At 42.8% G+C, this 15,361-nt stretch overlaps 2 protein-coding genes across 3 annotated transcripts in view; both read right to left on the bottom strand.

Moving 5' to 3' along the window:
* LOC134180864 (transient receptor potential cation channel subfamily M member 8-like) overlaps positions 1 to 2,595 on the bottom strand; it is a 4,953-nt gene extending 2,358 nt beyond the window's left edge. The window contains exons 1-5 of the mRNA XM_062648049.1: positions 2,453 to 2,595; positions 2,212 to 2,383; positions 1,477 to 1,639; positions 718 to 1,092; positions 1 to 56 (exon numbers count right to left, since the gene is read on the bottom strand). The exon at positions 1 to 56 is cut by the window's left edge and continues 107 nt beyond it. Of these exons, the coding sequence (XP_062504033.1) occupies positions 1 to 56; positions 718 to 1,092; positions 1,477 to 1,639; positions 2,212 to 2,383; positions 2,453 to 2,595 (909 nt within the window). The remainder of the gene's footprint in view (positions 57 to 717; positions 1,093 to 1,476; positions 1,640 to 2,211; positions 2,384 to 2,452) is intronic.
* Positions 2,596 to 8,824: 6,229 nt separating this feature from the next.
* LOC134181141 (uncharacterized) lies at positions 8,825 to 12,796 on the bottom strand. Of its 2 annotated transcripts, none has more exons than XM_062648353.1 (4): positions 12,708 to 12,796; positions 11,313 to 11,807; positions 10,779 to 11,236; positions 8,825 to 9,703 (listed from the first exon to the last, which is right to left on the bottom strand). In XM_062648353.1, the coding sequence occupies exons 2-4, from the start codon at positions 11,746 to 11,748 to the stop codon at positions 8,918 to 8,920; spliced, it is 1,680 nt and encodes a 559-aa protein (XP_062504337.1). In that variant the 5' UTR covers positions 11,749 to 11,807; positions 12,708 to 12,796; the 3' UTR covers positions 8,825 to 8,917. The 2 variants fall into 2 exon arrangements, with proteins under 2 accessions (XP_062504337.1, XP_062504336.1); XM_062648352.1 differs by lacking the exon at positions 12,708 to 12,796 and adding an exon at positions 12,091 to 12,235.
* Positions 12,797 to 15,361: the final 2,565 nt, after the last annotated feature.

Raw genomic sequence — 15,361 nt, 5'->3', positions numbered from 1 at the left:
GGATCCTACTCCGCCTCCAACCAGTACAGTGACCAACGGTACTGTCACTCCGCAATCTAGTGATTAAAGTTAAATGCATAGAAAGAAGTACAGATTACGGTTTTATCTGGGAAACTGTCCATAAGTGTCGATAGTACAGTTTTAGTCGGTAAAGTTTACGTTTGGGGTGTAAAATTTCTAAATTAAGATTAATTAATTACCGTCCATGACCTACACACACACACAGACACAGACACAGACACAGACACAGACACAGACACACACACACACACACACACACACACACACACACACACACACACAACACACACACACACACACACACACACACACACACACACACACAACACACACACACACACACACACACACACACACACACACACACAACACACACACACACACACACACACACACACACACACACACACACACAACACACACACACACACACACACACACACACACACACACACACACACACACACACACACGCGCGCGCATCCCAAAACTTATAACAAAACCAAGCAAACAAAATAAATTTGTAAGAAAAAAGAAACAAACAATCAGGTAAACAAAGCACAAACACGTATTCATGTATACAATCAACAAACAGACACAATAATAGACAAAGTACAAAGCAAACGGAAATCATTAAAATATTACTAAATAATTATACTAGGAATACTAGAAAAGTAGAGTAAGTGTTCAACTCACCCCCATCTGTTTCTTTGCCAAGCATGTCTCTAAATTTCTTCAACAAATCATTACATCGATACGGCTGTTCCACGGTACCGTCGTCTACCAATATGAAGTGCGTGTGGTTCGAATCCAGTGGTAGAGATGTCGCATCCATTGCAAAGTGGTCGACGGGTTTGTAGCAACGTGTTGTTGATGCACTGTTTACAGACCCGTTCACAAGATGATGTCTATTCCTTGTGAACCCCCACGTGGCAAAACCGATAACCGGAACTCTGTTTCCTTGATTGTCGGTCTGGTCCTTCAAGGCCTGACCTACCATCTTCATCACTCCTCGATGAAAACCACCCGTCATCACCCACGCGTTGCTTGTCGTTGCCATCTTTACCAAACCTGAAGAAAATTGAAGTTAATTAAGCATCACAAAGAAATGGAAATAAATAGGGCTGAGCAAAGGGTCAGGATTTAAAAAGGGGCGGAGCGAAGGGTCGGATTTGCGTGGAGGCGATTAGTGTAACTTCCGGTTTAGCTGATTAAATATATTATTGATTGATTTATTTATTTGGAGCTTCTGTAGCATGCGGCGCCTTAGCTACTGTACTCTAGCTACTGGAATTATTGTAGATCGAAATACGTGCGAGTGTCGATGGCCTGAAATCCAATTTTCTGCGGTCACAGGATTCACTGCGCATGTTTTAGCGCGCGTTACACCAACCACTTTATATGTGTTTGCTGCGCCCTGTTTAGTTAAGTTTGTCAATAAATGTTTCTACTTACCATTTGTTATAATATTTCTGACACGAGAGTTAAGATGAAAGCGTGAGCTTCCTCCTGTTACGGAAATAACCAGACGCGGTTTGGGAGTTTTTTTTGGTATCCAGTAGTCAATCAAAAGTTTCAGTACGTCCTGTTCTTTCGAATCAGAAGACAGGCGTACGTACTAGTCAATAGAACACAATTGATTAGCAGTTTTACCTGCTGCCGAATGAAATTTAACAAACAATAAATAACAGAAGCAAACAAACAACTAGAGTATACGTACTCATATTTTGACGTACCGCCCGTTCGCCCGTTCGTCTGTCCACCCGTCCGTTCGTCCGTCCTTCCGCCCACCCGCCCGTCCCTCCGTCCGTCTGGCCGTCCGTCTGACCATCCACCACTTGCTGTCCGTCGGTCAGCCCTTCTGTCCGTCCTCCTGTCCACCCCTCCGTCGATTCGCCCGCCCGTCTGTCAGTCTGCCCGCCCGTCATTTCGTCTGCCCGCGCACCCGCCCGTAAATCGGTTCGCCTATTCGTTCGTTCGTCGGTCCGTCGGTCCGACCGTTCGTCGTCTGTCTGACCATCTCGATTCCGTCTACTTGCTTGTCAGTCTGTCCGCCCGTCTGTCCGTTCGCCTGTCCGTCTGTCCGCCCGCCCGTCCGTTCGTCTGCCCGTCAGCCTGTCCGCTCTGCCACTTGCCCGTCGGTCCGCAATAGTCACATATCTGCCAAGCCTCGACTCCTTGCAAACGTACCTTAGCCTTCGATTTTCTCGCCGTTCTTCCAGCAAACTCCATTTCGCCGAAAGCGTCGGTTGCAATGCTCCACGTGTCGCTCTCGACCTTCCATCCATTGTTTCCATTTCTGCTTTCCGGCCGAGACAACGTAGTACTATGGTCTCTGTTGACAGGCCGTCCGCAGCAACACCTACAAAAAGATCGATACACGATCAATGTTGTTCAACGCATCGTACATGCTGCATGCAATTCTCTCCACCTATCAGGCTGCTCCGTTTGCGGTACAATGCGTCCGCATTCTCGTTTCTTGAAGTGTTTTGTAATGAACGATTCTGCGTCGGCAGGCTGTTCAGCAACGCTTGCGGTAGAAGCTACACTAGATTGTCTGCTCACGCTGTCCATTGTTGCGTCGACGAATGCCAAGAACGAACTGCAACTCGGCACTAGCGCACAGCAACGATAAATGCATGTACGCCCACGCATTTTAGACCAATTGACCTTTGGAGGTGTGAAGAGTATGCCGGCGTGGTATGTCGATAAGGTTTCAGTGCGTCTACAGATGCCAGCAAAGGGCAATGTGATGCTTTGGTCGTACTACTTGCTGTATACATTGTATGTAAATGTAAATGTGATCATTAGCTTGACTTCCAGAAATCTGCCAAGTGGCTTGTACTGTGAGTGACCTTTGGCCTTTCGTATGTTTAGTTTACATCGACCGGTTCAAACAGGTCTTTTTAACGAGTGTGAAACCAAAGGAATTGCACCAATTGAGCTTGGTGTTCTCTACTTGACCGAGCTGATCGTGCAGACCTACAATCAAGTAATCAGAAATGGCAATTGAGCAGCCTCCAGTAGTCTCGTTTCCAAGCCATCTACTCAGAGACGCACATTTGCCTGCAAGGTCATGTGACGCATTATGTATTTGCGTGCTATCAGAAAACAATTTTTCAAGCTACAGTGCTTGCTCACGTTCCGTTACATTTGGTATCTAGACAGAACAAAGCAGGTTTTCTTCTGCCGTAGTGTTTACGCGCCCAGCGCTGCATCGGTGGCTGTGAAAACGCAGACTGCAGACTGCAGACTGGCGGAACTCCGAGGGCAATTTGAGTCGTTGTACGTGCACACGCTGACTATAGCCGTTTCTCATTCTTTTGATTGTTCACAATTTCTATATAGGCATTAATATTAGCTATCTACATGCACGATGCACACCGTTCGAGCTTTCACGCAAGACTAAAATTAGATTACCAGTCATGTGCTAGAGCTACTAGCAATTAATATATTTATCATTAGTGAATTGGCGTGATCTGGCCGCAGTTATTGCTGCAAACAGTCACATGAATGTCTGTCTCATCTACCTAACTATATAAAATACTACAGCAAAGAATATTTTTAAAGTTCAAGCAGCTTTCTTGTGCACCAGCAAATGAGATTTCAGACTGCTACAATGAGAATTGCATGCTTATTAAAAAATGCACGCTGTCGAGGCGCAGCCACTAGTAAAATATCATTTAAAGTTCAAACTTTAGCAGCAGCAACGTAATTACAGAACTTTAGCATTCAACTATATATCACGGAAACACGTCACGCGCCCTTACTAATGGTCGAGCGTAGCGAGGCTTCTAATCCGGGTCGCACAACAGAAAGGGGCGTGGTCCTATATGGCAATCCAGTCTGCAGTCTGCATTTTACAGCCACCGGCGCTGCATACACCGTACACTTTTAACGTAGAAAAATGCAAGACTGCATTAGCGTTACAGAAGACAATGGAGCATACATGTAGTACTGTATTTTAGTAACCAAGCGTCATTCATTGAGTGCGACATGTTGACATTCAATTTCTATATATTTTAATTAATTTAATTAGGTACTTAGTTGTAAGCCAGCGTCCATACACGCCTTCCCATCCACGATCATCATGTCTGTGGTAATTAATTAATTAAGTCAAGATGCTATAATTTAGTTTTGTTTTGAGTATACATATATTAGTTATTTAGTCGCCTATATACGCCTCCCCATCCACGATAATCATGTCTGTGGTAATTAATTAATTAAGTCAAGATGCTATAATTTAGTTTTGTTTTGAGTATACAAATATTAGTTATTTAGTCGCCTATATTTTTAACCAGAATTTTTAGGCAATTATCAACTGATAGAATACTTTTTGAAAAATTGCCTGCAAGTACAAAAGCAGACCGTCTGGACCGGTTCCTACGGCCCTGATATTTATTGTATAGGTCTGGTCTCTGGTGAAAGTTCACTCTATAATAGAAAAGTGAGACCAGTTGGACCAGTTCCTACGGCCCTGACTCTCTGCCTAGATATAGAAGAAAGCATTACAGATATTTGAAATAATTGTATTGACAACATAGTGCACCACAACGCATACTAGAGCTAGAGCTACCGAGACATTCAGTGAGTTCAAGATACACCACGTCTACACGTGCACGCGTGCTGTTCGTATCTAAGTATATAGAGACGTTCAACGTGACTACTTTTCTGCAACTTTGAATTTTATCAACGTAAACTTAATGTTTCCACTACCGACGCCACTCGAAAGCGTAACAGACAATGTAATTGAAGGAGTCTTCACTTCTCTTTCAATTGGATAAGAATCCATTTGACGAAGAGGACCTCCTGCCACACCTGATTGCCACGGGCGACGGACCGGATCAGAATTAAGTATGTTTGTAAATGTTTCGAACTGCTATTCAGATCTCCGTTCGCTTCTGCATTCACCTGTACTCGAAGAAATTCGTATCTAGACGGATCGTAGCCGTAATCGGATACATTAAATGTTGTCTCGAATCGACTGTTGCTAGGGATGTATCGATACAGTCTCAGTTGCAATTGCTTGCTGGTATTGACTACCTGCCAAACAGGATTCGCCTGTCGAGTTTTCAAAGTTTTGTTTTTGATATCAACTATCTAAAAGCAGACATTGTGTTATACATACACATGCATGCAATACACAATTGTTTTTAACTGTTTTTCTATTTACCAACCTGTTCATGTAATCACTACAAAGAAAATAAACAATAAAAAGTTAATTAATATCAAGACAATATAAACAGTAAACTGTCTAACCTGCACACTTATTGTCAAGTTCTCAACGAGCTGCTTCAGTTCGTCAACGTCATTTCTAAGAACCGGTCCGTCTGCCTGTCTGTCTGTCTGTCTGTCTGTCTGTCTGTCTGTCTGTCTGTCTGTCTGTCTGTCTGTCTGTCTGTCTGTCTGTCTGTCTGTCTGTCTGTCTGTCTGTTTGTCTGTCTGTCAATTTCATTTATGGAGACACAAACTCTACGTTACATTTCCAACACTAAATACAAGCAATCTACTGAGTTCAGCTTTAGTTTAATGCAAACTACTTTAATAGTCTCTATTGTGTGTGTTCTCATCTTCTTCTCCAGGTAAGACACGAGTCAGCTTGTAGAGGATGACTTTAGTGTTGCATCGTTGTAATATTATTGAGAATTATTTTCTCTAAATACCTATAAAGTCATGTTCATTTGTGTAGCCTTCAATGTTTTTGATCTTCTGACTAGTTTGTTTAGATAGTTGGTAGCTTCTGATCCCCATGTTCCAAAATGTTCAAATACCAGAGGAGTGAAATTGAGGCTTGATGTATTGCCAGTAAGTTGTTGTTTTTCATATTTGATCATCTTCCTTTCCTCTCTTCTTGCTGCAGTAAAACCTTTCTCTAAAGAAGCCTGTTTGTCTGTCTGTCTGTCTGTCTGTCTGTCTGTCTGTCTTTCTTTCTGTCTGTCTGTCTGTCTGTCTGTCTGTTTGTTTAATCCATTAGGTCTCAATTGAAAAACAGAGTAATGGACTGGTGTGAATCGATAAGACAAACTGTGTGTGTGTGTGTGTGTGTGTGTGTGTGTGTGTGTGTGTGTGTGTGTGTGTGTGTGTGTGTGTGTGTGTGTGTGTGTGTGTGTGTGTGGCCTTTCTGTCTGTCTGTTTGTTTAATCCATTAGGTCTCAATTGAAAAACAGAGTAATGGACTGGTGTGAATCGATAAGACAAACTGTGTGTGTGTGTGTGTGTGTGTGTGTGTGTGTGTGTGTGTGTGTGTGTGTGTGTGTGTGTGTGTGTGTGTGTGTGTGTGTGTGTGTGTGTGTGGCCTTTCTGTCTGTCTGCCTTTCTGTCTGTCTGCCTGTCTGTCTGTCTGTCTGTCTGTCTGTCTGTCTGTCTGTCTGTCTGTCTGTCTGTCTGTCTGTCTGTCTGTCTGTCTGTCTGTCTGTCTGTCTGTCTGTAAACACAATATCTTTTAAACGGTTTAACATACAATATACAATAATTTTTTTAACAAAGTATGTATAACATTCATTACTTTTGTCTCCGGCGTTCCTTCTTCGCCTTTGGGTCCCACGAGTCCAGATAATCTACGAGAACCGACGGGGCCCTTGCATAGAAACATTTATTATACTTTACAACATTTTGCTGTTTTATACTTACGGAGTATCCTGTTACTCTTACAGGCCCAGGCAATTCAACAAGTCCGGGTGCTCCAGGCATTCCAGTCTGACCGATAGGACCCGGAAAACCAACCGTGCTAATCACCGTGGAGACGCATTACGGTGGAGTGTTTGATACACAAGGCTATACAAAAGCGAGAAAAACACCACAGCAACTAACTACCTGTCGTTTAGCTGTTTCCTTGTTATTTGCACTCTACATGCTGACAGGGTGACTCACTCCATAGCGTATAGGGTAAAACAACTTAAAATCTCTTGTACTTTCTATCTAAAAATTGGTGGTTAATCTAGAAAAACGGGATTTCTACAGGTGGCACTAATTTCTTACACAGCGTGCATAGTTACATACAGTTGTATGAGCATACAGTATAAACTTTTGAGCAACTATAATCATAATCACTGGCACGAATCATTAGAGCGCGCGCACACACACACACACACACACACACACACACACACACACACACACACACACACACACACACACACACACACACACACACACACACTCACACACCACACCACACACACACACACACACACACACACACACACACACACACACACACACACACACACACACACACACACACACACACACACTCACACCAACGATCAGCTCATGAATTGACCAATTAATAATTAAGTACCAATTTTGGTTCTTCGCATTAATAGAAACTCTTCCTAGACACTACGTTGATCAAGTATAGAGTTGAGATTTTTATAGGAATGGTTGAGGCATGCAACTATTCTATGTTTGTCATGCAGAATTGTCACAATCACCTAGATACTTGAGATTGGCTATATTGGTTTAAATTTGGAATTTTGGTTGTAACACTGCAATAATTAATTATAGTAATAGTAATTAAAAGCATTAGACTGCTAGATCAATTAACCTCTGTAGTCCCTAGCTGACTTATTTCTCGATCGTGTATTTAACAAACTGCCTGATTAATTAGAGTGACTTCACTCTTTAGAGCTGCTGACCCTGAATTAGATTGCAATTATTAGAGTGTTTAAAATTTGGTATATTTTTTACAGGCGAATTGCTTAATTAACTAAGTTGATCTTTTAGATCTTTATTGATAATAGCTAATGAAGAAAGGATGAGTGTTAGATGGTCAGTGAATATAGATTTGTTGCTATAGCTAACACTTATGATTTAATTTCTACTCATCTGGATTGAACTGGATGGTGATCCCAAAGGCAACACAACTTCTAAAATCTGGTTTGTTGTTTCTTTTGACAGGTCATAAATATTAATGAAAAGACAACTGTAAACTGCTGTAATGTGATCAAGTATGAGAGCAATAATAGGTATACATGATACAGCTCGTCATTAGTTGCACCATGGGACTTTTATAATATGACATCATACAAAAACTTCTGAGATAACTTAAAATATGTTAGTAGATTCAACTCCATTGTTTTGAATGTTACTTAATGTTACTTAATTAAATGAATATTGAATGAATTGTTTTGAATGTTATTTAGGCAAGAATTTTTGCTTAGTTGTTACTTAATTAATTGTTATTTAATTAATTAAAAACTGTGAGTGCAACTCAAAGGTGCAGGATGCAATGGAACAAATCATAGTTGCTGTCGGCATGTAAATGTCTGATTTTCTGTACGCTAATTCAAAGAAAAATACTAATATACATTTACGTAGAAACTAGATACGTACACGTATACGTTGAAAAATGCAAAACATCGTAATTTGTCCTTTGTCACAGATGCAGAACTTGTTTGTTTAATTAACACACCATCGAAAAACTATACGTAGATTACGCGCTTACAAAGACGATTCAGAAACGAGTCGCGTCTACATGTGCAAATGTGTGCTCACACATGCGGCAATGCACGTACGCCAAATCCCTAGGCATGCCTATGCGTACAAAAGATTGCGGCCATGTTGCGTTCCAACACATTTGGCACGTACAGACATGTGACATTCCCGGCGCATTACCAGCGCGGCACGCATCGGCATTCAAGCTACCACATACCAACGCATTCTGTACGGAGGCGCACAAGCAGGAACTTAGTCGTCACATGCCCATTGCATGGCGGTGATGGCAGGAACAAAATGGCATGTAACTATTTCACGCAGTGAAAGTAGTAAAAATGAGAACGTAAGAGCAAGACATAGCGTCATCACAACGTTTACCATTTCATTTTACATTTATTAGACTCTATAGACTCACTGTTGCAGTAGGCAATTGCCAAAGCCATCTTACTAGCTAACCGCATCAACATGCATTATTATGTCTAGGAAACGCAGTCTTTTCTTTGCTCGGTCGTGGTATAGGAAGAACCCAAGTCTTTCCCGAGTCGCGTAGTTTAGGTGGAACCGACGTCGCCCCAGAGTCGCGTAGTCTAGGTGGAACGGACGTCGTCCCCGAGTAGCGTAGTTTAGGTGGAACCGACGTCGCCCCAGAGTCGCGTAGTCTAGGTGGAACGGACGTCGTCCCCGAGTCGCGTAGTTTAGGTGGAACCGACGTCGCCCCAGAGTCGCGTAGTCTAGGTGGAACGGACGTCGTCCCCGAGTAGCGTAGTTTAGGTGGAACCGACGTCGCCCCAGAGTCGCGTAGTCTAGGTGGAACGGACGTCGTCCCCGAGTAGCGTAGTTTAGGTGGAACCGACGTCGCCCCAGAGTCGCGTAGTCTAGGTGGAACGGACGTCGTCTCCGAGTCGCGTAGTCTAGGTGGAACGGACGTCGTCCCCGAGTAGCGTAGTTTAGGTAGAACCCACGTCGTCTCCGAGCCGTCTTCAGAGTTGTCCTTAGGGTCGTCCTCACTTGCCTTCAGAGTCGTCATCAGAGTAGTCCCTAGAGTTGTCCCAAACTCGTCTTTAGAGTCGTCCTCAGAGTTGTCCTTAGAGTCGTCCTTATTTGTGTTCAGAGTAGTCTTTAGAGTCGTCTTTGGAGTCGTCCTTGGTGTCGTCCTTGCATTTGTCCTTGGAGTCATCCTTGGAGTCTTCCATGTCGTGCCTAGAGTCGTCTTTAGAGTTGTCCCAGACTCGTCCCTAGAGTCGTCCTGTATAATTTTAATACAATTTAGTTCGCTGACTTGCATATGGAGAACCTGCGATATCTCAGCCAATCACAAAACCAGTACACAGTGGCGCAGCTATGGAAGTCCTTAAAGAGAGCAGGCCCCAACCAAGTCTTAGCACTATTGTCTAATGTCTCTTCAAGACATAAGATCGTAGTTTGTATTTGTAAAGATAAAATTTGCAGACCAAGAAACCAGTTTAACTCCAACGTCATCATAGTAACTAAATTGCGTATAGAACAACTGATCCTCAGCTGTGGCATGTCAATGATAGCGCACGCTAGCTAATTCAAATAAACGGCGACAGTCCATGTTGTCTGAGCAAAAGGACGCTTCACGGAAACGGTCATTGTGAAGAAGCAAATTCGTCTTTTTGCGTTCTACTTGCTTTGTGGCAATGCTACATGCTAGCTTAGTTAAACAGTCTTTACTAAAACGGTCTTGATGAATGAAAAAGAAATGAACAAAAAGTATTGACGTAGATGGTGACACACTTTTGCGGACGTCGACGTGGAAAAGCAAGGAGTTTAAAGCCTAGATAGAGCCCCTGATGAGAAATAGTAGGTTGACCTCTTGGATAACTAAATACCATATAGCCGGTTATTCCTGCTGTCTTAAATTTTTGCACGCGATTTTGAAAATTTAGACAAAATTTTTAATTGTTGCAAATTGAATTTCTGCGTTCTATCCAAGGAGACAGTTACTGGTGCACAACGTGTACATGTGTCCAAACAGTGAACTGCGGGAACTTCGAGGATAAGCCTAAATATCTGCGAATTTGAATTGTGCGTTCTGTAATTTCTTCGCAGAATTCGCAAAATATCATGATCGCAAAAATAACCGGTTATACGGTAGCTGTTTCACGTTTAAACCTCAGGAAAGCGTGGGTTTTGGTTATTAGCAAAAACCGGAACTACAATATTTGAAAACGGTGTTGTTAGACTTGTGCCCAACTATTCTGCAAAGGCTGGCTACTCCACTGAGAGTCGTAGATAATCGTCAGCAATTTTATTTAGAAATTGGGTAGTTCTATACTGATTTCATGTAAGTCTCTTACCGGTAGAGTCATGTCAGTGGTACAAATCGATACTGTGACGGTGATCCGGATCAAGCGGAGAAGTTTCGAAAGACTGATTGAGCCACCGGCGCCTCCTATGTACCCAATTAACTTTCCACTCTTTTTGATTGTGCCAAACATTCCACCAAACAAACGGCCCGAGACTTGATAGAGTTTGATTACTGATTCTCCTTCGATGTCGTCAAAGTTGTTATAAAAGCCAAACATTACGGATGCTGAAATTCCTTTTATATTCCCCAAACCCACGCATTTTGTCCAGGTACAACCAAACTCTCCATTTGGTCCGTACGCAAAACCGAATTCACCAGATAGCGAAACGATGATACCAATAGAACCTCCTACTGACACCTGAACCGTTTTTCCGAGCAATCTAGCAACATGGGAGACTTTACTGGAGAAATTCTTGACGAATGAGCATAAGTGAGAAGCAAATTGTCCTGTAGCAACAAACCAACCAACAGCGACTAATTTAATATCTTATTAGATAGTTTCGGAAAGTTTTGCATTGTTTACCTCGTTTGCTGCGAGTTTGTACTGCTTGCTTCGTGTCTTTTCCTAGCAGCCTGACTTCTTCTTCTAGTTCCGTGGCGAGAGTCGCCAGTAAATTTCGACGTTCGAAAGATCCCATCTCTATGGTCTCTTCAGATGACCACAGCTCTTTACTGACTTCTTCATTGACGAGTTTCGCACCGGTGAACACTCTAATCGCCATTTCCATTTTCAACCTTCTTTTTTCCAGATGAGCGCAGTATTTTGTCAATAAACCAAAAGACTTGATGTAGCAGTTTCTGTCTTCTATTTTCTTTTTGAAGCTTTGAAGCTTTTCGTCTGTTGCTTCAAGGGCCTCTTCAAGCTTTTGGCGCTCTGTCGAGTTAAGATGAACCGCATTGGCAGTAATTTGGTCTTCTAGATTGCTAGACTGGCCGAGTTTAAGCTCCTGAGTTTGCATGTCTGATTTGTGTGCTATTTCTTCTTCTATCTCTTTGCTCACCTTTGACAACTCAAAATCTATACCACACAGAACTGTAATGTTGCGTACAGACACAACCGGGAACCAAACACACACACACACACACACACACACACACACACACACACACACACACACACACACACACACACACACACACAGTGACACACACACAGTGACACACACACACACACACACACACACACACACACACACACACACACACACACACACACACACACACACACACACACACACACACACACACACACAAGGGACAAATGGACAAATGTCATGCCCTCCACGTCATTCGACGTCGACCTTCAGGTCAGTTGCAGAGATAGCTCCCTCTGCTACTAGCGACACGGCCTCCGTGCGCTACTCGGAGGGTTAGGGCCAGCGCTACAATCCACCTGGAGCTTGTCTGGAGTCATCCAAGTGCACTGACTATGGCACAGCTGTGGGACTGGACACCAAGATCCACAAGTACCCGTCTGCTGTATGATGTTACTTGCATGATGCCAAGCCAGCGGTCATGTCTACCCCAGTCAATGACCAGGTACTCATTTATACTCCCAAAGTGAGAAAAGCAATTGTGTGTAAGTTTCTTACTTAAAAAATTATGCAATAGCTCGCCATCACTGTGACTTGAACCTGCAACCCTGCAAGGTCCCGGATGTTTTTATTCTTCAAATGCAGTCTTTAACCAATTGACACACGCACGCACACACACACAAACACACACACACACACACACACGCACGCACACACACACACACACACGCACACACACACACACACACACACACGCACGCACGCACGCACGCAGACACCACACACACGCGCACGCAGACACCACACACACGCGCGCGCGTAGACATACACATGCACGCACTCACGCACGCACGCACACACACGCACACGCACGTACAACTTACTTCTCGCACCGAGGCGCGCATGCTGTATGCTGTAGGGTTACAGTAATGCTGTTGTGTTCGGCCGTCTGACAAGACCAGTGACCAATCTAATTAAATGCAACGCATGCACTCATTGTTATCGCTGGTGTTATGACGAAAATCCCACGTGCCAGTCAATGTGTCCAGCCCCCTTCTCACGCTCCTCATGTCAATTAGCAGGATCATGCGGTACGTACGTCTAGCTATAGCAGCTGTCCTCTAACCTAAGTTAACAGCCGAGCGTTTAGCACTTTATAGTTCTTCATATATTGCTGCAGCAACTATTGTTTCTCTACATGTTGGCCTCTAAGTTATACTCGTGCAACTTCACTATTTTACCTGTATCTGTAACATCTTCAGCCACAGATACGGTCCACATCAAGAGAACTAGGAAAACTTTTCTTCCGATCATGACAGAGATTGATTGACCTGTCGCATGCGCTTGCTGGCGATCAAACACAGAGTTAGGCTCTAGATAATCTAGCACCAACACAAACCTCAAAGAGTCTTGCGCAAACGCCTACTCTCGCGTAGCTAGCCCCTCCCTTTTGCGACTCAAACAATAGACCTTTTCTTCGGATATGGCACTATGGACGTCACCACATCCCAAACAACATTTGGGTGCACTTTCCATGCCCTGCAAATTTTGGCGTTTACTAACCGCTTAAGTCTATGGCAATTTTTCTTTTCGAACTTTTACTGTGGCGTTTAGCGATGCATTCAGCTTAAGACCCTCCTAGGTCCCGGTTATTGCGTGGTTTGCAGTAATAAACTAGACTCGTACCCAGTCCTCCTCCTCGCGCGCTCCACGTGTTTTGGCACGTGCTTTTCGTTCCATTTGCTCTAGTCTAGTAATAAACAACTTTAGGATCCTTGTCGTGCATGGCTTTTCCGTGTCAATGATGAAATAACTTTAATTTTGAACTTGACAGTCTAGAACAAGCCAGCGTATACGTACGTATAGTACGATACTTGTTCTCTAAGGTATACTCTAATCAGATGATTTGGTTCATATATTTTATAGAAAGTGCGTCTTCTCTAGTTGTTTATTGAATAACTGACGTAAAGAGAGAGTCTTTAGACATTGCAAGTCATGGTGGTAGTGAGAGGTGGCAAGAAAATGCATGATTTCATTCTCTGAGGTCAGATTGTACATCATGTTGAGAGCTGCAACAGGAATTGAAAGAAAGGAGAACTGCTTCAAGTTAGTTAACTAAACAACAGATGTGCGTAGAAAAATTGGAGGGTTGAGGAAATTTAGGATAATGATAAAAAGACCTTACCTTACACAGAATTTCGCAACTACAATGATTTCAAAGGTTTTCAAGTTGCTAAAGTATGCTGCCATTTTACCTAAATTCTTGTAAAAAACAGTCAATCTTTCATTTGAATGAGCTTTATATTATTGTTTGTCTTGGTCTGGACCTAGAGATAAAATCCAAGGTATAAGTCTCTTTTTTTGTTGACAATAATACGTCACATGAATCAACTTTTGTAGTGCCAACTGGTACTCTACGTATATACATCTACACTTGTACCACAAACATTCAGAAAGGACTTTTCAAAATGACTTGCATCACTAATGCAACATAACTATTTTCGGAACGTTCTTAAGATAAGTGTTTTCAGTCGGCGTATTTCTCCAGATATGTAAAGATACTGCTAGACTTCAACCAGACGGGACGCTCTGATTGGGCTCGGTATACTTTCGACTGGACAATTTGGAACTTTCATCGTGACTGTAATAAAGGTTTGAAATTTAAAAGCTAGACTTTAACTGGCACTGCAGGTACATGTAAATTAAAGTCTCAAATCAACTGACAAGTTGACAGACAAACTAATAGAGAAACAGACAAATAGACAAACAGACAGACAAGACAGACAAACAAACAGACAAGCAAACAGAGAACAGACAGACAGACAGACGTCGGCAGAGAGACAGATAGACAGGCAGGCAGACAGACTAACAAACATACATAGATACATACATACATACATACATATTTTTGTATCTACGTACATACAAGAGCCCCTAAGGCTCAGGTTCGATGCTGCAATGACCATGCTACGCTGCTACAATGCTACAATGCTACAACGCTATGATGTTACAATGCTATCAGCAGTCACTGTCTATATGTCACTTCTTCTTCTTCTTGGACAGAACTGACACTCCGGAGAGAGAGGCAAGTGTATGTTAGTTCCTTGCCCAAGGGAACTTATGTATGTGGCCCTCCCGCACTCAAACTCTGACACGAAGGTCCCAGATGTTGCCAAGCTCCAACTGCACACTCTAATCAATTGAGCCACATACATACATACATACATACATACAAACATACATACATACGTGAATACATACATACATACATACATACATACATACATACATACATACATACATACATACATACATACATACATACAGACAGACAGACAGACAGACAGACAGACAGACAGACAGACAGACAGACAGACAGATAGACAGACAGACAGACAGACAGACAGACAGACAGACAAACAGACAGACAGTTGTGTCGTCGACTATAGTCCTAGTCTAGCAGGTATAGCTACTGACCATTAGGCAAGAGATCTTGGCACACCAAACAAGCAGAAGTGGGTCTCAGCTGTCGTGCTAT

This window comes from Corticium candelabrum, chromosome 6 (genome assembly GCF_963422355.1).
Source record: "Corticium candelabrum chromosome 6, ooCorCand1.1, whole genome shotgun sequence".
NCBI classification, from domain to species: domain Eukaryota; kingdom Metazoa; phylum Porifera; class Homoscleromorpha; order Homosclerophorida; family Plakinidae; genus Corticium; species Corticium candelabrum.
The sequence above is the reverse complement of the archived record's forward strand: the minus strand, read 5'-3'. Positions and strand labels throughout refer to the sequence as shown.